Below are 23,308 nucleotides of genomic sequence, written 5' to 3' on the forward strand. Positions count from 1 at the left end.
TTAAACCAGGAACCTTTGCTTTTATTAAGTAGCTCCATTACAGCAAAATTGGCTATAAAAGAATACTCCATTAAATAAAATATTATTTTATCATTGACTTTGAGTATAAAAGAAGAAATACGTTTTATGAAATTCTTTAAAAAACTGAGGTTTAATTTTATAAAAATTATATCTATAAATCTAGAAAAATTTTATTTACAGATAAACAGAAAATTCAGAGATATTACCATTTATTTTCTGCACTGGTATAAATGTTTATAGCCCTATGTAAAACAGAATCACTCTATTGTTCTATAGAACTATTTCATTCTAATAACAACATGAGAGACAATAGCCTGCACAGATATTCTGACTCCATCTGGCCATGATAGGGATTTTCCCAGGTTCCCCTTGGATTTTCCAATCATCACATACTTGGGTATCATCAAAAGGAAACTTGTTTTTTCAATTTCTGAGTATTCTGATTTCACTTTTAAAGCAAATTTTACACTTTGGGGACCATAATGACTTACACTGAATTTAGCAAAGTAGAGCTCCCTTCTCATCCTTGGTCAGGAGAGTGCCATGACAGAATCCATCCAGCCTGGGACAAACAAGACAAAAGACGTTTTTTCATGGCATCTTTTAGGGTAGATAAAGTTTAGAGGGGAGACACAGAACCTAGACAGAGGGACAGATAGACTCAGTTATGATCCCTGTATAAAATGATGAAAGCTTCAACTATGAAAATGGTTCGGGGCAGAGATTGCCATGCCATCCCTGGGTAGTATATGAGAGCCAAGGAGAAGGAAGGGGTATTACTGTGTACTTGAACGCACCCTGCAGCCTCCTCAATTGTTGGCAGGGCTCAGGTAACTAAAGATTGCACTGTGGTTGTTACGGAAAATAAAAATAGACTCAGAGTTTGAAGTAAGATTTGATTTTGTCATCTAGCAAGAAGGCTGCATGCAGGAAGGAAGTCATATGGGTACACAGGAGCCAAAGTTGGATGACCACACTCCCAATTCCTTGGCTAACTTTGGTAAGTATGCAATTAACCTTGATATCTACCAAGAGCAAAAGAAAAAAAATTAGTCAGTGGATTTTCTTAAGGTATATTATGTTACTAGGCAAGCAAATCAAGGTAAAATATTATAGCACTGCTAAACTTCAAGAGCTATTTGTAAAGTGTGTTGATAACCTCTTTTGAAACAGGTCACAGTATTTGTCAAGAGATGAATCAATTTGTAGATGTCAACCTTCTCTTTATTTATACAATATGTAGATCTATTTATTATATGGGATAATTTCTTCTTCATGATCTTATTAAAAATACATAGCCTTGCCCCTCCTTTCTCAAATACTGAATTATAATCTATGGGGGAGGGACTCTGCCATCCCTATTTTTAACAAGCTCTCCAAGTCATTCTGATATATCCGAATTTGAGAACCATTCTTCTAGACTTCATTAACAAAACCAACAAGACTAAGTACTTTTCATGAAATAGGTTTTAAGGCAATCAAGGGTGAAAGAGTGGAACAACAGGTCAAATTTAATAGTCACTTAGCTAAAGGACTGGCAGATCACCAATGAGATTCCCAACTTACAATACTATCTGTACGGGGAATAATTTTTAATGAGTCTTATTACCATAGGTGGCAACCTGATAAAATCTCTGTGAAAGAGTGGAAATACTCAAAACTTAGGCAATTGTATTTACTAATTCAAGAGTTACTTATTGAGTTTCAACTATAGGTTAGGTGCAATGTTAGGCATTAGAATCATAGAGAAAAAGGTTTTTCCCCTTAGGAAGCTCTTCGTATAATAAAATGATTCTTAGACTTCAGTGGGAATAAAAACCACCTCAAGTACTTGTTAAGATTGCAGATTCTCAGTATCCGATTATAAAGAATACTGATCTGATTACTAAGAGAGAAAGTAAACAGACATGTAGAATACAAGTGGTAAGTTTTAAGAGATACACAGACATGTTATTTGATCACCGATCCAGACCAAGAGGGAAGGGTATGATGGAGTTCAGGGCAGGCCACCTCAAGATGTGCCAACTCTGGTATGCGGATTATTTCAAGCTGAAGACAATAAAGGCTCAGAAGACTCAGGAAGAACATTCGACCAACTTCCCTGCCCCTGCCTCCAACTGCCTAAAAGAAATTTAAATAAAGGCTTGTCCCCAGGACAAGCTTTCACCATAGATAACTCTGGGTATCTGGTAGACTGGGAAGATCCTTGCTAAGCTCACTCTTATCAAAGTTCTATTTACCAAACATTTGCTTTTCTATTTCCATGTGAGTTGCCTTCTTCCTCTTTGAAGCCCCAATCACTACCCCAAAATGTCCTCCTTGTCTGTAGCTGAATATATTTAAACAGGCAGCCTCGGACAGATGGCTGAGTTACTCAGTTTCTCCTGAGTTTCTCCCATGTGTACATGCCATTAAGCTTTGTTTGATTTTCTCCTGCTAACCTGCCTTTTTAATTATTTGATCAGCCATAAGAACCTTAAGGAAAAGGGGAGAATTCTCCAACTTCGCCAACAGGTAAATATTAGGGATAGCTTTTCATAGAAGGTGATACCAACTTGGATTCTTGAATAAAAACCAGTAGTTTTCTAGATGAAGAAAGATGAGGAAAAGCATGGACAATGGCATTGAATGATGAGAAAGTGTGGCATCTATGAGTCACCAAGAAAGGTTTTTTATCTGGAATTTAGGAGTTGAAAGTGAGGCACAAGGGAAATGACACTGGAGAAGTAAGCAGGACTAGATCATGAAGAGTCTTGTATCCTAAAGAGTTTTAATTTCACCCAGAAATAAGTGGTGAATCATTAAAGTACTTGAAGTAGTGAAGTAGACGGTAATTGCATCACAGCAGGTTTTGGGAAAGGCATTCTGATAGTACTGAATGAATGGGTTGAGTTGGGGTCAGGGTGAGGCAAGTAAAGGAGCATGGCAGGAAGGCCAGGTAGGAGGTTGATACAATAATTCAAGCAGGAAATGCGTAATGTCTGCTTTAAGGCAGAGTTGCTGGGATGGAGAAGAGAGAAAGGAGAGATGTTAAAGTGATTAAGTTGATGGGATGTGGAGAAAAAGGTAGGGATGAAAGGAAGAAGGTAGTGTGAAGGATGAATTCCGGGTTTCTGGTTTGATTCCATTCATCTCATCTCCTTGGTGATAGTGTTCCTGCTTTGCAACTGGGAGGACTTTCCCCTTGCCTTCTCACTGCTTAGTATTTTGTACTTTAGGTAGCTATATCATTTGTTGAGTACTTTCTATGTTCCAGATGCTACTACCACCAAAACATCGTCTCCCTATAGAAGACGCTGTCAGTGCCCTGCCCACATTCCTCACCCCTTCCAGAGGTCACCTGTAGCCCTGATGGACAGTTCTTGTAAAAACGCAGTTTTTTACTTCAAGCCCTGAACTTTTCCATGTGAGGGCTTTCTCTGACCCTGGAGTGTGTCTGACCTGTGCTCAGGGTAAGCCAGAAGTGTCTGAGAGTCAATGCCCCAGGAGCAACCCTCAATCCATGAGGAGTGGAGGTTGGGGATAACTACCCTTCCTAGCTTCCCAGCCCTTTGATAAGGGATCCCCAGTAGGATTCCCTCCTGTCTCACTTTATCACACCCTCACCGTGTTTCCTGGGATGATCTCCAAATAAACTACTTGAATCCAAATCTTCACCTTAGAGTTTACTCTGGGGGAAACCCAAACTAAGGTACTCAATTCTCACAACAATGCAGTGAGGATGGTAGGAACTAGTCCTGTCACCATTTAATATATATGCAAACTGACACTTGGAGATTAAACAAATCGTTCATATCACTTAGCTGGTAAAGGCTAGAGCCTGGATTCAAATCCAAGCCTGTGGTCTCAACACTATACTATCCCGCCAGTCCCAAATTCCAAGATCCAAACTACGCATCACCAACTGTGGAGTGAAAGCCAGAGGCAGTCTGTCAGTCTCTTTTAGGTAACATTGAGACTGACTACTTTTCAGATTCTGATCCTTATTATTATGAAGTCTCAGTCTGAGACTTGCCTGCCAGCACGTTTCCTCTCTTCATGTCTACTTGAGAGGGCTGAAAATTCATCATGCAGTTTCTTCCCCTTACATAGTATGGTAGTCATCTAATATTTAGAAGTAAGCAGACCACTTTTAAATGAGGTCAAATGTAATGATGTGGTGGCAGGAAGTGGTATGATACATCAACTTCTCTAAACCCTCTGCTCTACTTGTCAGATTTCCCCTTGCACTTTCATGGGTTAGTTCCTGGTTAAGAATTTGAAGCGAGTGATGAAAGGAAAAGGGCAACTGCTACTGGAGGTCACTAAAACTTAGCAGTAGCTCATATTTTTCTCTCCTTGCCTATATTGCACATAACCCACATTGAAGGGAAGTATGGACGAAGAACATTGGAAATCAGATCTAATCTCAATTCCTTCACCAATTAGCTGTGTGACATTAAGCAAATCACCTAACTTCTTAAAATCTTGGTTGCCGTCTGTGAAAAGAACGGTTTCAGGTATAGAGGATCTGCAAATTCCTTTTTAGTTTTCACACTGCTGTGATGCTATCCAGTCCTGACTTAGGGTTACGTGGATGAAGGAGCCTCAGCTTCAAATATACTAGTCCATTTTCCACTCCCAGCACATATTTTTTACTTTCCTAAGACAAAAGTACAAAATTTCCCTTCCATCTGGAACACTTTCTTTTCTCTTATAAAATTTCAACCCAACTTTTAAAATTCTTTGTCTTAATGATTACAGAAATAATCATGCTCTCCTCTGAATCCCCAAGCATTTATTATCACACCACTCATTCATATGGCTCTTAGCATTTATAGTACAGGAAAACTCTGCAAGAGACATTACAATAGGCATAGAGTATGAGATTAATTACTAGAGAAGTGGTTTAGACTGTAGTTCTCAACATGTGGTGGACAAATCACATTGAATTTCTGTGACTCTCTCTCTTTCTCTCTCACTGATCAGGCCCACACCAGTGTGCCATAACACTCCAGGTTGAATATAATTAGTATATAAATGAGCTCATATGCTTATATAGGCCATAATTCACAAAGTGAAGCAGTACATTTACAGTAAAATAATGAGTGAAAGGGACTCCAGCAAAAAAGAGAGCTCAAGTGCCACAGAAAGGGGGCAGCAGTGCCTTGGCAGAGAGGGGGGTACAGCATCCGTGATGTTAAATCTTCCATTCTTTAAGAGAAGCTGGAAATCAAAAGTCTTTGTTCTTTGTCCCTGGTTTTTAAATGCTAACGACAAAGGAACCATTTTAAACATACCTTCCATAGGTCTTATTTAGCTGGTGGGTGGTCCTGGTCTCTAGTCATCTCTTCCTCAGCCCATCGCAATCTGGCTTTTGCAGTGATATTACTCTCCCATAACGTACCAGTTCCAGCTTTGTGACCCAAGACAAGTAACTTAATTTGTCCCAGCATCAGCTTTTTTGTCTATGATATTGACCTCACAGGATGTATGAGCAGTAAATGAGAAAACACCTAAAAGACACAGCACATAGAAATGAGCACAAAGCACTCCACAGATGTTTGTTCCTACTATGCTCCAACCACACTGCAATCTGGCTTCCTCCATTAACATGGTATAGCTTTAAACATCCACGTGCCATCTTTCCCTCTGCCAAAGCACACTTTTCTCCCCTCACCTTCTGAGTTTTAACTCCTTGACTAGGGTGCCTTCTCAGGTTGGGTATGTTTTTTGATGGTAAAAACTATCCTAGTTTTCCATCACATTTAAAAAAATCTTTTTATTCTGGAAAATTTCAACCATATACAGATGTATGAAGATAGTATAATCAACCCCTGAGTACTCATTCATCCTCAGCAACTTTCAACATTTGGCCAATTGTGTTTCATCCACACCCTGACCAAATCCCTACCATCCCACCCCGCCCCCCCCCCACCACACACTGTATAGTTTTGAAGCCAACTGAAGACATCACATCACCTCATTTGTAAAGACTTCAGTGTTTATACAGCTTTCAAAGAACGTGTGAGAAACAGAATGGTCTTGTGGAAAGATTCTTAGTGATGATGTGGTGGGAGGAGACAGACTAGTAATATGTATCCCTAAAAGATAGGGGTTCTTTCCTTTTCAAGTTTTAAAATTTGAGAAATTCTGTGTGAGCCAACACTATGCAACTGAATGAAATACATCTACAAGCAAAATCCGGTCATGAGGCCAGAAGTTTGCAACCTTTGCTATAAATAATAAATGGGGAGAGGGGCAAGCAGGAAGGGATGGACTCATAATAGAGTCAGGTTACAGGAAGAAATTCTTTCTCCAATTACCAGGTAAATCTGTGAGTTTAAATCGTTTTCCACCTTATAGTTCTCATAATTAGAAGAAAATTTCCAAATACATTTTGCATAAATCTTGATTGCCAATACAAATGCTATGACTATTTTTTTCCTGCTTTTTTCTCCCCCAATCCCCCCAGTAAGTAGTTGTATATTTTAGTTGTGGGTCCTTCCAGTTGTGGCATGTGGGACGCCACCTCAACATGGCCTAATGAGCAGTGCCACGTCCATACCCAGGATCCAAACCGGTGCAACGCTAGGGCCACTGAAGCAGAGCATGCGAACTTAGCCACTTGGCCACGGGGCTGGCCCCCTACTATGACTATTTTTAATTAATCCAATCTGGCTTCCAACACCAGCGTTTCATTAAATGTGGTCTGGTTGAAGTTACCAATTTTGCCAAGTTTAGAATTACAAACCTTCTTCTAGTACTTTAGGAAAAAGTATTCGTTTGACACTTGAGCAGGGATCAGAAGCCAGTCCTGTGAAGAACTGAAGAAGAACAGAAGAGTAAATGCAAAAGTCTTGAAGTAGGGACAAGCTTGGCATAATGCAGGAACAGATAGAATTCTAGTATCAGTGGAGTAAGTTAAATTTGGTTAAATTTGGCCCGCTCTGCTTTGGTGGCCTGGGTTTGGTTCCCGGGCATGGACCCACACCACTCGTCTATCAGTGGCCATGCTGGGACAGCAGCTCACATACAAAATAGAGGACTATTGACAACAGATGTTAGGTCAGGGTGAATCTTCCTCGGCAAAACAAATAAATAAAATAATAATAATAATCTCAACTTGTTCAACTACAGGTATTTCTGGTAGTCTTTGGCTAAAGAGTATTGACTTTGTGAAGTCAATCTCTCTTTATTTTTATTATTTTTTCCAACTCAAATGATAGTATGTTTTATACACTGATCTGTACTTTCTTTTATTTCACTTGATATATTTCAAACTTGTTACATATTAGTACATACAGATCTGCCTTATTCCTTTTAACAGGTATGTAAAATCTCCATGCTATGGAAGTAAATGAATATGTTTAACTTGCCTTCTGTTTGTGGACATTTAGTAATTTTCCAATTTTTTTATTTTATAAGCTGTAATGAATAGCTTTGCACATACTTTACACAAAAGTACATGTATATCTACAGAATATGTTCTGGGAAGTATAAATGCTGGTTCAAAGGGTATGAACATTTAAAATTTTTATAAATATGAACTCCAAGACTTTCCAAAGAGATTGCCCCAAATTACCTAATCAACAATGTTTTGTTCTTTTTTTTAAAGATTTTTTATTTTTCCTTTTTCTCCCCAAAGCCCCCCGGTACATAGTTGTGTATTTCCAATTGTGGGTCCTTCTAGTTGTGGCATGTGGGACGCCGCCTCAGCGTGGTGTGATGGCGGTGCTATGTCTGCCCCCAGGATCTGAACTGGCGAAACCCTGGGCTGCTGAAGCGGAGCGCGCGAATTCAACCACTCAGCCATGGGCCGGCCCCAACAATGCTTAAGGAAGACTTTTCCTGCTAATTCTCCATGGTAGGTTTGTACTTCTAAACATAGATCTTCGCAAATCCAGTAGGTGAAGATTTGTATCTCATTGTAGTTTATTTGAAAATTTACCTTATTTTTAGAGAAGCTGAGCAAATCATATGTTTAAAAGTTATTTGTAGATCTTTTCATGTGAGCTGTCTTCTCACATATTTTAGGTTCTATTATAATATAGAAACATATTATATGTCATATATAACAATATATAATATATGTACATCATATAACATGTAATCTTTTACCTTATTTCACATAGTATTTTATATTCTATTGAATTTTACTTGCAGGGTTTATTACATAATTTAGAAATACGTATATATTTCCCACCCTATGCTATGCAAGCTGTGATTATCAACTTCTTTTATCTATAGTCACAAAGTTTATCTTTACTTTAACATTCGATATTGATGGGTTTAAGCTCTAAACATAATTTTTTTCAGTGTTTCTTTTCTCTTCTAGTTAACGATTCCCACATTTTATTCTTCAGTCAAAATACTTTTTTCTTTTAACTATTTTTTTGCTTGTTTAATAGCCTAATTCTCCTTCCCTCCTTCTCTCTTTCACCCTTCTCTCCTTCCTTTCTCTCTCTCTCTCTTTCTCTTCATATCTAAGCTGTTGCCACAGTAATCACTTTATATAATTAGATGCCCCAACTTTGGGAGGAACGAGAAGAATTTTTCACGAACATTACGATTTATTAAACTAGAAGAACCATTATTTCCCTCCTGCTTTTGATGTTGTCTGCCTATAGTATGTAGGTGGTAGCTAAAAATAATCCTATTAATCTTCTCCTCTATGCTGTATTCAGCAGCACGTTTAGTGTCTCACTGCTAATGAGAATTCATCACAAAAAAATGCAAAATCCTTTGTTTCTGACTATTGTGATAAGAAGACCATTTAGTTTCAAAGACATCCTATGAATCTACAAACATGAATATCTAAATACAACTTGCTTGGTTTTAAGAAATCTAAAGCCAGACAAAGAGATTATGAAATTTTTTCTTCTTTAACCAAAGCTCACAAAAGCTTGTTACCAGACCACTGCTGGCTACTAAATATTCTGATTTGAAGAGTAGATCTGAGATTAATAAATCATTTTCAGGTTTATGCAGTGCTTCACAGGGAGGCATTCAATCTGTCTAAACAACTCAAAAGGCTAGATGGCTTACTTTTTAAGTGAAAAGCAGCTTCTTAAGGATTTATAGGTTGTACTTCATTTTCACTACATTTTTCAGCATAATTTGGTCTTGTCTTTTGCTCTTTCTAGTCAAATCTACTTGTTAGATTTGAATCTACTTGTATTCACTATTAGAATCTATTAGAATCTACTTGTATTCACTGCTGAATGTGACTTAGCTCTGGGCACAAGAGGCCCCTGCTCAGGGCCCCATGCTATGGAACCAACTCCCACACTTCTTCACCTGCACCCTACATGAAGTGAGAACTCTCAGAGGCCAAAGGAGATGTATCCACCTGAAGGGTAGCAGAATATACTGTCTGAAAATATGCCACTTTGACATAAAAGGTATTTTGAGTTGAAGGCAATTACGAGGCAGCAAATGCAGGAAAAGTTCTCTCTATCCTCCCCCTTTTCTGCCTAAAGGTAGGATACAAATTCTCCTTTTACTGGAGACAGACTCATTAGCACAAAGATGGTACCAGAGGAATCTGCAAACTCACCTTATTCCGTTAGTTTCCTCCCATATATTCACCTTCCCACAATTTGCTACCCTTGGAAGCCTAAAATTGCTTTCCTTTGTCCTGTTACTTCTCTACAAATCTACTTTTCTCTGTCGAAGACACTATATAAGCTTGAGTTCTAAGCCTCTTCAAGTTACTCATTTTTCCCTGGATATCTCTCATGTATACATGAGGTAAACATGTTAATAAACTTCTGCTTGTTTTTCTCTGTTTAATCTGTCTTTTATTACAGGGATCTCAGGCAAGAACTCAGAAGGGTAGAGGAAAAATTGTTTTTCCTCCCCTACACATCTAAAACCCATATATTCCCTACAGGACCAAGCTCCAGATACCTGGGACCCCAGAATTCCCTGCCCAAATGGCTCTGAGCCTGCCTCTAGGGCTTTTGCATGGCAAGGACCATGCCATTGGAGTGGCCACATGGCTACTATTAGCTAAGGGTGAGAATGGAGCCTGACTTTTCAGGCTGAAGGATCCACACATGTACACGGGATGCCCCTCACAGTGTGGGACATAGGTGGAAGAAGGAAGAAAAGGGCGAGTTAGTGTGGCTCTTCCCACATTACCAGGATTCAGTGTAGAACACCAAAGAATTAGAATTCTAACTCTGATCCTGGACTTCAGGTCATTATGAAGCTATATTTGTCAAAGTAGGAGGATAGAACATATTTAATTTACCAGCTTGCTAGCTTGATTTATGACTTTTAAATATTTATACATAAGGTATTCAGGGTCTCATTTTCACTAGCAACCACATCTGTTAAGGAAATGCCCCGTGACCAGGTTCCTTGTCCTCCACTGGGTCTTTTATCCTGACTCCAGATTATTCAATTTGTTTTTCACGCTATTTATGGAGGAAAATTTTCAGCAACTCTGTTCCTTTCTCAAGGGGAACTAGCATTTACCAACTGTCTTATAGGATACTTTATATACATTAGCTTATTTAACCTTCACAGCAAATCCATGAGGTGTGTAATACTCATCATAAGGATGAGGAAACTCAAAAAGTAAAGTAACTTGCCCAGGATTTCGCAGCTAATGAAATAGCTAATTGGCTTCATCAAACCCTCTAGTCTTCCTCCAGTCCTCTTTCCCCCCCACCTGCTGACTTTTAGTAGATGTCCTTACTTTCTGTTTTACTAATAAGGTTGAGAACAGGTACAAAATCCCCAAATTATCTTCTACCTCACAGTTTCTCAGTTCCTTCACTCTACCTCTCTTTGCTCGTCTTCCTTCTTTTTATTTAGATAATCCTCCACTTTTTACTCCAAGACATCTAGTCTTATCAACTTTCTCTTCTTCTCCCTCACCCCTATCTTCAACCGATACCTCTCCACTGGCTTCTTCTCTCCTAATAAAGCATTCTCTATTCTAAAGGAATTGTAAAAACAATTTTCTTTGACTTGATATCTTTACTAATTTCTTAATTTTCTCCTCTTCACAGTCAGATTTCTTCAAAGTGAAGTTAATTCTCACTGCTTCATCATTTTTTTTACCCTTTAGCATCTAGACTCTTTCCCCTAACTCTATAAAAATTGCAACCAAAGTCCCCAGGAGAAATTAATTTTTTTTTTTAAAGATTGGCATCTGAGCTAACATCTGTTGCCAATCTTTTTTTTTTTTTTCCTTCTTCTTCTCCTCAAAGCCTCCCAGTATATAGTTGAGTATTCTAGTTGTAGGTCCTTCTGGTTGTACTACATTGGATGCTGCCTCAGCATGGCCTGACAAGTGGTGCTAGGTCTGCGCCCAGGATCTGAACTGGAGAAACCCTGGGCCACCCAAGTGGAGTGTGTGAACTTAACCACTAGGCTACAGGGCTGGCCCCCAAGAAACTACTATTTTTTGATGAGTAACATACCTAATAAAATGCATAAAAACACAAACTTTAGGTGTGCACTTAGATGATTTTTACGTGTTCATACACTCTTGTAACCAATACACAGATCAAGATACAGAACATTTCCAACATTCCATAAAGTTCCTTTGTGCTCCTTTTCCATACATATCACTACTACTGCTCCATCCCTGCCTGCCCAGAGGTAATACTATTCTGATTTCTATAAACATTGATTAGTTCTGCCTGCTGCTGAACTTTATATAAATGGAATGCTGAACTATATACTCATTTGTATGCATTCTTTTGTATCTGACTTATTTCACTCAAAACAATATCCATGAGTATCCATCTTGTTGTTGACTCATCCGATAATTCTTTTTTTTTTCTTTTATCACTTAGACTAGTCCAGCGTATGAATATAACTCAATTTGTTTGTCCTTTTGCTTATTAATCAAAATTTGGGTTGTTTCCAGTTTGGGATTATTATGAATAAAGCTGCAATGAACATTCTTGTGAAAGTTTTTCTGGGGAGACATACTACTTCTCTGGGCTATGTACCCAGGAGTGAAACTGCTGTGTCATAAAGTAATTGAATGTTTAACATTAGTCGAGAAAGATAATTTTACAAGGTGGTTGTATTGTTTTACACTTATATCAGCAATGTTTGAGAGTTGGTCCACATCCTTGCCACCATTCCATATTATTAATCTTTCAAAAATCTTTATTTTAGGGGCCAGCCCAGTGGCGAAGTGGCTAAGTTTGCACGTTCTACATCGGTGGCTTGGGGTTCGCAGGTTCGGATCCCTGATGCGGACCTATGCACTGCTTGTCAAGCCATGCTGTGGCAGGTGACCCTCATATAAAGTAGAGGAAGATGGGCACGTTATGTTAGCTCAGGGCCAGTCTTCCTCAGCCAAAAAAAGGAGGATTGGCAGTAGTGTTAGCTCAGGGCTAACATTCCTCAAAAAAAAAAAAAAATTTTACCTTTAGCCATTTTAGTACATGCATGACCATGTTCATTTTGTTTTTAACTGGTATTTTCCTAATGACTAATGATGTTAAACACCTTTTCCTATGCTCATTGGCCATTTAGATATCCACTGTTGCAATGTGCCTATTCATATCTTTTATCCAATGTTCTTATTGGGTTTTCAGTCTTTTTATAATTGACTTGTAATGCTTTGTCAGATATATATGCATTGTAATTGTTTTCTCCAAGTCTGTGGCTTGCCTTTTCACTTTTCTAAGAGTGTCTTTGATGAGAAAAGTTTTTAATTTTGATGATATCTAATTTATCAGTTTTTAATTTTATGATTAATGCTTTTTAAGTCCTGTTTAAGAGATCTTACATGCCCCAAAATCATGGAGATATTTTCCTATGTTTTCTTTTAGAAACTTTATAAATTTTCCTTTCATATTTAAGTCTAAGATCCATCTCAAGTTAATTTTTTGTATAGTGAGAGGCAGGAATCAGGTTCATTTATTTTGTGTGTGATATCTAGTTATTGCAGCACCGTTTATTGCAAGGTCTTCTTTTTCCTGTCGAATTGTATTAGTGTCTTTGTAGTGAATCGACTGACTGTATTAATAGGTCTACTCTATTGTTATATTTTCCTGTCCTTTCTCCAATGCCATACTTTCTTAATTATTGTGATTTACTAATTTTGAAAACTAGAAGCCTTTTCGCAATCCTTACTCCTGCTCATCTTCTGTGTGCGACTTGAATTTGCCAACTACTCACATTTTTCATGGGGAAAAACCCAGGCATTGGAGTCAGGCAGCTTTGTCTTTAACACATAGCTCCATCACCACATGATGGTGATGTGGGATCAAGGGAAAGTGTAAGAAAAAATATCTAAAACTTGGAAATAATGCCAAAGGATGGCTGTATGTCATTATGGAATATTGCTTAATAGATCTATCCAAAGATTACATAATTCTCTAGGAGGCATACCTTTGTTTGATTTGTTATTTGCCAATGATTAGGACTAAGACTGTGTAAAATGATAACTTGCAGATTTTTGCCCTATAGAGATGCAATGATTTTTATCTGGTAGAGAATGTAACTCCAAAGGCTATAGTTTATTTTAGTCTGTAGGATATTGTAACTCAGCAAACTTATTTCAGCATGCCTTTTGTGACTGCATATATATACTCAGGTTCATTAATTTTTCTGTGAATCAGCTTTATCATCTCGTGGTTTCCTCATTAAAGAGTTAAATAGATTTTGGAAAAATATTCATTCCAGATTTGTAAAACAGTCATATCTTTAAATCTTCAAAATTATACTTTGACAATAGTGAGGAGGTAAATATTATTCCAAGCAGTTACATGAACTGAGTGACCGATGATGCCATTATGCAAGATAGAGAATATATAAGAAGTCTTTTAGAAAATAATGATTTTTGCTTGGGTATATTATTTTCCATTAAGATGGAAATACACGATACACAAATGGAAATCTAGGCGTGAACACTGAGAATAGAGGGCTAGAGGGAAAAACCTGAGAAATTTTGGGGTCATCAGCATGTTAAGTGATTGTTGAAATTTAGGAAGTAAAAGGGCCCAGGGATAGCATGGACGTATTAAGGACATAATTCTAAAAAAAACACAAAAAAACAAAACCCAAAAGTAACAGTTAGGGAGTGGATGAAGAAAAGCTGCCTAAGGAAACCAGGAAGGAGTCGTAAAAAGCAGCCATGAGCAATTTTAAGGAGCGAGTGGTCAACACACAGATGTAACCCAGGGGACAACTAGGATGGGAATTGAAAAGAAGCAATTGAACTTAGCAATTAAGAAGTCTATGGTGACCTAGGAAAAGCACTTCCAGTAGGGAGGTAAGGATGTTAGTCAGATTTGCTGTGGGTTGGGAGAAAATGAGGTATGAGGAAATGGATGCTGTAAATAGAGATTAGTGCTTCAGGAAGTTTGGCTCTAAAATCTAAATCAGATCATAATAATTCACTGTTTAAAACCTGCTGATGGATTTCCATTACACTTGAAATAAAATTCATCCCCTCCTCATGGTCTATTAGGCTCTATATGATTAGGACTCTGCTTATCTGTCTGACTTCTTGTACCACTCTGTGACTCTCATTATGCTTCAAACTTAGTGAATTCTTTCTTGTTCTCAAATATACCAACCTTGATCTTATCTTAGGGCCTTTGCCATGTCCTCTTTTTGACATTCTCTCCCTACAGACCTTTGCAAGACTTGTGCAACAGTAATGAAGGCGAACTGGTCAGATCTCTCTTTAAGATAACCTGCTGTGAGGAGCACAGTTAACACCTTCCAGCTGCCATACCCTCAGATCCACTTACACTGAGGCCACACTTACCCTGGGCTGCGCCCGGCCGATGACCGAGTACAACAGGGGTACTAGAGCTGGCCGTCCATGGCTAACACAGGACTCCTCTATAGGGCAGTTTTTCTTCTGAGGCAAGTCACTGGCCTAAGACTTCTCCACAACTGCACTGCACTCTGAAGCTCTTCTGACCCAGTCGTCCTTGCTTCCTGCTCTGCTCTCTCAGGTGTCAAAACAGTATTGTAGTTTGAAGACTCTCTTGCCTTCTGCTTGCCACACCTTTATCCTTCATAAATGTTTCCTAAACTCCTTCATGACTAATCCTATCTCGTCACCTAGACTTCAGAAGACCTAACGTGACACAGCTGGCAATTATTTAACATCTCAGGTCACAGGTCACTTTCTCACAGACCTTCTCAATTCTATAGTACTCAACCCCTGGTCCGTGCCTATCTCATTCCCGTCTTATTTTCTTCTAGAATTTATCACTGTCTCTTTTAATTTTTTTAAACTGTTTTTTGTATGCCATTTTAAAGTAAATTACAGACATTCTGAACATTTCCCCTCTAAAACTTTAATTTGCATGTCTGAAAAAGAGAACATTTTCAAAGATGGACACAATGTTATTGGAATTCCTGACAAAATTAGTAGCAATTTCTTTATACCATCTAATTCCCTGTCTATATTCAAATTTCCTCTATTGCCTCCATAATGCCTTGTACATTTGCTTTGCCCAAACCAGTCCAATCTAATTCTGGACAAGGCATTCTATCCGGTTGTAATGTCTTTTAAGTCCCTTTAATCTAGGGACTTTAATCATACACTGACTTGTTGAAGAGAATGGCCAATTGTTCTATAGAATGTGTTACTTTCTGAGTCTATCTGATTGTTTTCTCACAGTGCCATTTTTTTTTTGAAAGTAGTTTCTCTATCTCCTACATTTCCTATAAATGGGAAATTAGGTATTAAGGTTTAATTAAATTCAAGTTAAACATTCTTGGTCAAAAGAGGTAAGAGGTTAGGTTGGGTACTTCATATTGAATTCAATCAGCGGACTTATAATATCTGATAATACTCCAATTGGCAATGCTCACTTAGGCCACTAGATTAGACTGGTGACACCCTGAGACAAAATAACTTTTTCTCTCTTGGGACAGAAAGTCATCTGTGTGGTGTTACTTCAGAAATATTTGAAAATACAGTTCTCCGTCACAAATCAATGATCTTACCATTTTTAATGTGGTTTTATTACTTTGAATTCCAAGCATTTAATTTGTTTGCTTGTTTACTTTGCTTAATGTAGTCTCTGCCGTACAGAAATGTTTCCTTTTTATATGGTAGAATCTGTTGATCTTTTCTTATTGTATCTTCTAGGGCTGCCATCACAAAATACCACAGACTGGGTGGCTTAAACAACAGGAATTTATGTTCTCACACTTCTGGAGGCTGGAAGTTCAAGATCAAGGTGCCAGCAGAGTTGGTTTCTCTGGAGGCCTCTCTCCTTGGCTTGCAGATGGCGGCCTTCTTGCTGTGTCTTCACATGGACTTTACTCTGTGTGAGCACATCCCTAGGTGTTTCTACCTCTTCTTATAAGGACATCAGTCCTGTTGGATTAGGGCCTCACACTTATGACGTCATTTAACCTTAATTACCTTTTAAAGGCTTTATTTCCAAATGCAGTCACATTGGGGATTAGGGCTTCAACATATGAATTTTGGGGAGACACATTTCAGCCTATAATACTTATATAGCATCTGGCTTTTGTGTTAAATTTATGTAGGACTTCATACTCTAATATTATAAAAGTACTTCCTCACACTCTCCTCTAGTACTTTTCAGACTTCATTTTTTAAATAAATCATTCACCTATTTGGGATTTATCCTGGAGTCAAGTATGTGATATGGACCCACCTTTATCTTTTTTCCATATGGCCACCCAATTTGTACCAATACGACTTATCTATTATAGGAAAAGCAATGGACTAGATGCAGTTTTGCCATAGACTAGATCGGATCTTTTAATACTACAAAGGGAATCGTAATTATAAAAATGGGACTTATTCTTATAATCAACATTGAAAAGAAAGCTACAAGATATGCCCTAGAAATAAAGCAACAGGAAAGAGAGATTTGATAAAATACACTTGAAAGCAGTGATTGGAAAAAAACAAAATAAACTTTTTTCTGGTCTGGAACAGGTCAAGGTCAGACTGCATAGTAAACAGGTTTCAGTTATATTATGAAAAATAACCCCTTGTCCTTCATGTATTTTGTAAATATTTTTCCTGCTTCATTATCTGCCTTTTAATTTTTTTAACCTTGACATTTTTTGTTCTTTATTGGTTTTATTATACTTGTTTTCATAGTGAGGGTTCTTCTTTTTCCTTGTGGTAAAAAAATAATATTGATGTTATATTTATGTTATACTCATTTATATAAAAATATAAATGATTATAATTATATACTTAATATAAATACAATATTGTATTTCATTCTTATTTTTCTCATGTACACCTCTCAGAAAGTGTATATGATGATTGAATTTTCTGAAATCTTTATGTCCTCACACTTGATTTTTTGCCTTGAAAGGGAATAGAATTCTAAGTTCAAAATAATCTCTCCTTGCAATTTTGAAGGTATTATCTTCTGGTATCTAATGTTTCAAATGAGAAATCTGATGCTAGTTCAATTAATTTGTTTTATAGGAGATCAGATTCTTGCGTGTGGAAGCTAACCTTTTTCTTTTTGAGGTCCTGAAATGTCTTGTTGATGTAGCTAGGTGTGATTTCTTTTACCATTTATTTTGTTCAGTACTCGGTGTGTCCTATCAATCTGGAGACTGGTTACACTTCAGTTCCTTAAAATTTTTCTTCACTTAGTTCTTTGATATTTTTCTGCCTCTCCCTCATTTGTTGCTCTCTCTTTCTGGAATTCCTATTGGTCATATCATGGACCTATTGGATTAATCTTCTATGTTTTCTCAATTTTTCCATGTTTTTGTCTGAATGCTGTATGTTCTGCAATATTTCTTCAATTAAATTATCTCACTATTCTATTAAATTTTTAATTTCTGCCATCATATGTTTATTTTCAACAGTCTTTTCTTATTCTCAGAATGTTCTTTTTCAGAGTATCCTGTTCTCTAATATTTTCTTGGCGACCTCTTTGGAAGTTTAATATTCTTAATTTATTACGAATTTCTTTTGGTTCCTAAGTTGACTCAGAGTCTTCCTAGATAGTTGTTTTCTTTGTTTTATTTTTCATGCTTTTGATTTTCTTTATATCTCTGATGATATTTTGTTTACAGTTATATTTTTTTTTCTTTTTCCTCCTCAAAGCCCCAGTACATAGTTGTATATCCTAGTTGTAGGTCATTCCAGTTCTATGTGGGATGCTGCCACAGCATGGCTTGACGAGTGGCGCTAGGTCTGTGCCCAGAACCTGAACTGGTGAACCCTGGGCCACTGAAGCAGAGCACACAAACCCAACCATTTGGCCATGAGGCCAGGACCTCTCTGATGATTTTTGATTCATTTTTTTTTTTTTCTGCTGAGGAAGATTCACCCTGAGCTAACTTCTGTTGCCAATCTTTCTCTCTCTCTTTTTTTTTTTTGCTTGAGGGAGATTCACCCTGAGCTAACATCTGTGCCAATCTTCTCCTATTTTGTATGTGGGTTGCCACCGCATCATAGTTGCTGAACAAGTGGTGTAGGTCTGTGTCCAGAACTAAACCTGGGCCACTGAAGTGGAGCATGCTGAACTTAACCACTAAGCAATGGGACCAGCCCCTTCATTCATTTTTAAGAGTGGGGTTCGAGATAAACATGAAGAGAGAGGATACTGGGGAGGGGAATCTGGAGAAACTGAAGTGCAGTGGTCTCCTGAAGAGCTTTTAAATTGAGCTTTTGTATTTAGCCCTTTTCTCATTTCCACTCCTTTTGTACCTAAGGTCTCTCTTGGGACTCTGCCAGGTAGATAAACGCTTTCTGAAGCTTTACTCACTTCCTGCAAATTTTGAAACTCCATTTTGATGATCTGTCTCATTTGTCAACAAGCTCTTTTGATGAAAGATATGTGAACCTATCTCTTTCGATCTTTCAGATATTTTTTCTAACATCTTGTCTGCTGATGGTAGCCGTCTAGGTCACATCCAGTATTAGAAATTAATTTCTCAACTATTGTTTCATTAAGGTTTCAGGAGGAAGTCTAAACCAACTACTAATCCCACTACCTTCTTAAATGAGAAGTTTTATCTTCTTTTGGTTCTGGCTCTGGACTTAGTATTTTGATTACCATAGTAACAAATACATTTTGATATCCTGTAGTGTGATTTTTGTGTTATTATTCTTTTTCACAATTTTCTAAGTTATTTTTATGCAATTATTCTTGAGATGATCTTTAGAATAACTTTGTTAAATTCAAGAAAAAAATGTGAGAATTTTTATTCTGATTATATTAAATTTACAGATTAATCTAGGATATAATCAACATTTTTACAATACTGAATCTTCCTATCTAGGAGTATAGCTTCTTTGTCAATTTATTCAAATTTCGTGTCCTTTAGTAATACTCTGCGATTTTCTACCTATAGGTTTCCTGTTAAATTTATTCGAAGGAATTTCGTATTGCTATTATAATTTTATTTTGTAAATGCTTACTGATTTTGCAAATTTCTCTGATAATCAGCTACTTTACTGAATTCTTTTATCGATTCCAATACTTTGATACTCTTGGATTTCTCCAGGTAATCATATCATCCACACAGACATAATGTTAATTTTATATATCACTTTTTTTCTTGTTTTATTACATCATTGATTAGAAATTTAAAGATAGTGTTGATAACTGCTTTAATGGTGTCTGCAGCAGAACTGCTAATCCCATCCTATCTTTAGTAATAGAGGATCTGACCCCAAGTTTTAGCAGAGTGCAGGATTTTCCGGTTAGAGATTTCTTTTCCCAGCCTGACTTGCAGCAAGGAGTGGACATGTCACTAATTCTCACTAATAAAATATGAGCAGAAGTGATGCATGTAACTTCCCTATCATTCCCTTAACAAGATATCCTGTTGAAAACATTTTAGTTTAATATTTAAAAATCTATTTTCCCAAATTATTTGCCCGCAAATACTTGCCCATCCATTCTTCGTGAAATGACTGTAAACAAAGCACAAAATTCTAGCATTTCAGGGACTAGGTTTGAGAAACACTGGCATTTTAAGTATGTTGCTCAAGTTAAAAAGATTACCTTTTATATCTGGTTTATTAATATATATTTTATTAGGAATGGGTATTGAATATTTTCAGTGCCTTTTTGGACATTGAGATGATCTCTTAAACCTGGAATCATAATTAATTAATACAGATTTATACTTTGAACTATCTTTGCACTTTAAAAATAAATTCTATTTGGTTATAGTGAAATATTCCCTTAAGATAATACGAAATTGATTTTGTCAACATCTAGGATTATTGTACCTATGTTCACTAATCAACATAAAATATGAGCCAGGCACACACAATGGTGAGCAACGCACATACAATGCACACACTCTCATCACGGAGCATACATTCAGTGACTTTAAATGCTTTCTAAATGATTTTGTGCTAGCTTCAAAGATTAAGCTAAAAAGCTCTCCCCAACATGCTTTGAGTTTAAAGCACAAGAGTTCGCTCTTCAAGAATTTTTAAAACTCACCCATGAATCTGAGTGGGCTGGATGCCTTTTTATTTTGTGGTACAGAACTTTGGCACCATTTTTTTCAGTCCTATCTATAGTTATTGACTTAATTCACTTTTCTATCTTTTGTAAGTCCTTATCTTTGTTTTCCTTGAAGTGACTATTTCATTTTGATATTAATATGTATTGGCATCATGAAGTTAAATAAAGTATTTTAATAATTTTTATACTACCAACCTTCTTAGTGGCAATATTCCCTTTCTTGTTACACTTCCAAAAAGCTGTCACTTTTATTGGTATTATCTAGAACCAGTTTATTAGATTATGAGACTACCTTTTCCACTTTTGTTTTTTCTTGGTGGGGGGGCTACCTTTTAGCTATTCATTTTTAGCTTTATTCCATCATCCTGCCTTCACTAGTTGAAATTTAGCTTATCCTTTAGGCCTAACACACATGTCATCTCCTTCAAGAAGCCTTCCTTCTACCCTGCTATGTTCTCTCCCTTCTCTAAACCTGTATATCTCTCTCTTTATACACATACCATAGTGTTCATGTATCTTCTCCTTCCCCTGCTCGACCCCGACCTTCAGGCTATTTTCTTCCTTTATGAGATTTGCAGTTTAGCTCAGTACTTTGCGAGTTTTCACAGCAACATTCCATTCAATGCGACAAACATCTACTGAGCTCCTATGCATCAGACACCGTATTAGGCACGAGGAACAGCGTTAAATGAAACAGTCCTGGCCTTCAAGAAATTCATTCTAATAGAAGACATGAACAAGTAAACATAGTAAACACCCGACTGAGCTTCAAGAGACTTGCTTTGGTAGTGAATATAACATCGTGTTATATTCGTGCAGTTTATAGCACTGGAAAATAAAAGACATAAGCGAACAAATCCGTTCAAAGGAGGAAGAGCGAGCGAAGGGCGACTTAGGCGCAGCTTCACCGTAAATAGCCTAATAATCCACCTCTGTGATTATCCAAACGTAACCCACAGCACCTGCCTCAGCATCACTGGAACAGTTTGTAAGGGGGAAAAATGCAGATTCAGGCCTACTAGAATCAGAATGGGAGAAAGAGGCATTTCAGTCTGCGTTTTAAACAAACTCCCCGTGTCCTTAGGCCATCCAAGGTTTTAGACTGCAGTACAGCCGAATTTCGTAGACCTCGAAATTTGCTACTCCCTGCTACTAGCGAGAGATGGCCCCGGCGTGTCTCTTCTTTTCCCTCCCTTCCCTTCCTGGGAGCGGCCCATCTTGTCTCCGGACCGTCGTCCACAGGCAGCAGGCCTCCTCGCGTGAGGCGAGGGCCAGCCACCCACCGACCGAACTCCCACGCAGAGACTCTGACCCACAGAGCCAGGCTCCGCAAAGGATTCGGGGAAAAGGCAACAGGCCAATCAAAGGGGCGGGAGCGGCAACCGGAGACGCCGGCCGAGCGGTGTCTTTGATTGACGTGAAAAGCGCCCAATGAAAGCAGGAAAATAGTGACGCTTCCGCCTCAATGGGCAGGACATTAGCGATTTCAACCAATCCAGCTCAGAAGTGACTACCTTGTGGGAGGTCCTTGAGGCCGCCGAGGTCGTTGGTGTCTGTTGAACGGGTGTGGAAGTCGTGCTGCCTTGGGTAGGGGGTTAAAGTCGTTCTTGAGAGAAACGTCTCTGTCCGAAGAGAAAATGAGTTTAACTCTGAGGTCGGTAATGAGGAGGCGGCAATGCTCTCCACACCCTGCAGCGGGTCCCAGGGCGGGTGTGTGTGGAAGGGAGGCAGTTTGGGACCAGGGAAAGGAGCCTCGGCCAACCTTCCCGGGCCCGGACCCCTCACCCTGGAGGCCCTGGTGTCCCGCAGGTGTGGGGTCCGTGCGTTTCTGCTGAGGTAGTCATATCTATCAGCGCGTTGTGCTTTGGACCGCCGAAAAGAGCTGTTTTAGTTGCAAGGAGGAAGCGAAATATCGCGAGGTTTCTTCTTGCTGTGTTTCTGCGAGAAATCAGGCCATGGAGCATCCTTTCCTTCAGTTCCTCGCTCCTGGTCCGTAGCCCCCACCTCAGCTGCGGTGCCGCTCACGTGCTTACCTGTACATTTTGGAAATAACATAAAAGCCCTCCTTGCTCTTCGTCCGGGGTCCCTTCCCCCTGCTTTACGGTATAATTTAGTGACTTTAATTGGTAATCCCTTAGATTTCCTAAATTTCTGAGTTTCTTTACCTTTCGTTCTCTTCCAGCCTCTGCTCCTCTCCCAGCCCCATCTAGACATTTTACCTTGAAAATATCTGTGTAGTTATGCCACTCTAAAAAGGTGCCATGTTCTGCTAAGGGATAATCGTGGTACCCTTGGATGGGGTCATTTGTCGGTCGGTTGTGGACTGGGCCTTCCGGAATTGTGGGAAGAGAATGACTGACCGCGGGAATGTCCAAGCTTATGTGAAGAAAGATCTTCCTCAGCTTTACCATAACCCTTCTGGCCCATTTCTAGCCGTCTCTTGCCTTTGGTTTTTTTGTAGATTTCAGAGACCAAAACTTCAAATGCAAATAGATAACCTGTTCTAATAAAAGTAACTGAGTTTTACATTTGAATGTTTTACAGAATTCTTCTTTCAGAATTTGTTCTTGTTACAGATGTTGCAGCCCCATTTGAAAATTTGGAACACTTAGGTCGGCATCTCTTAAGGAAGAGATTTCTGGCTTTTAAAATAAATTTCCTTTTTTTCCTTTAAGTTTTTCCAGAATTTATGAGAAATCTGCATTTCCACGTTAAGTGAGATTTACAAGACCATTGACTCGTCACATTATTATATAGAATTAGCACAAATGTTATGTACTTTTTTTTGGTGTTTAATATTCGTGATATTTTTGGAGTCAGTATTTTGGCAGGTTTATTAGTATCAACGGAAGAAATTATAAAGT

General features: G+C 38.2%; 1 protein-coding gene and 1 long non-coding RNA gene across 2 annotated transcripts in view; one reads left to right on the plus strand and one right to left on the minus strand.

Moving 5' to 3' along the window:
* On the minus strand, nucleotides 1–22,282 carry LOC139075162 (uncharacterized). The gene is made up of 3 exons (XR_011525289.1): nucleotides 20,945–22,282; nucleotides 5,301–5,516; nucleotides 1–583 (listed from the first exon to the last, which is right to left on the minus strand). It is a non-coding gene; the product is annotated as an uncharacterized lncRNA (long non-coding RNA).
* Nucleotides 21,811–23,308, plus strand: part of CETN3 (centrin 3) — a 15,186-nt gene continuing 13,688 nt past the window's right edge. Inside the window, exon 1 of the mRNA XM_008537514.2 lies at nucleotides 21,811–22,098. Within this exon, the coding sequence (XP_008535736.1) occupies nucleotides 22,082–22,098 (17 nt within the window). The 5' untranslated portion in view covers nucleotides 21,811–22,081. The remainder of the gene's footprint in view (nucleotides 22,099–23,308) is intronic.

The sequence above is a fragment of the Equus przewalskii genome, chromosome 13, assembly GCF_037783145.1.
Source record: "Equus przewalskii isolate Varuska chromosome 13, EquPr2, whole genome shotgun sequence".
Lineage (NCBI taxonomy): Eukaryota > Metazoa > Chordata > Mammalia > Perissodactyla > Equidae > Equus > Equus przewalskii.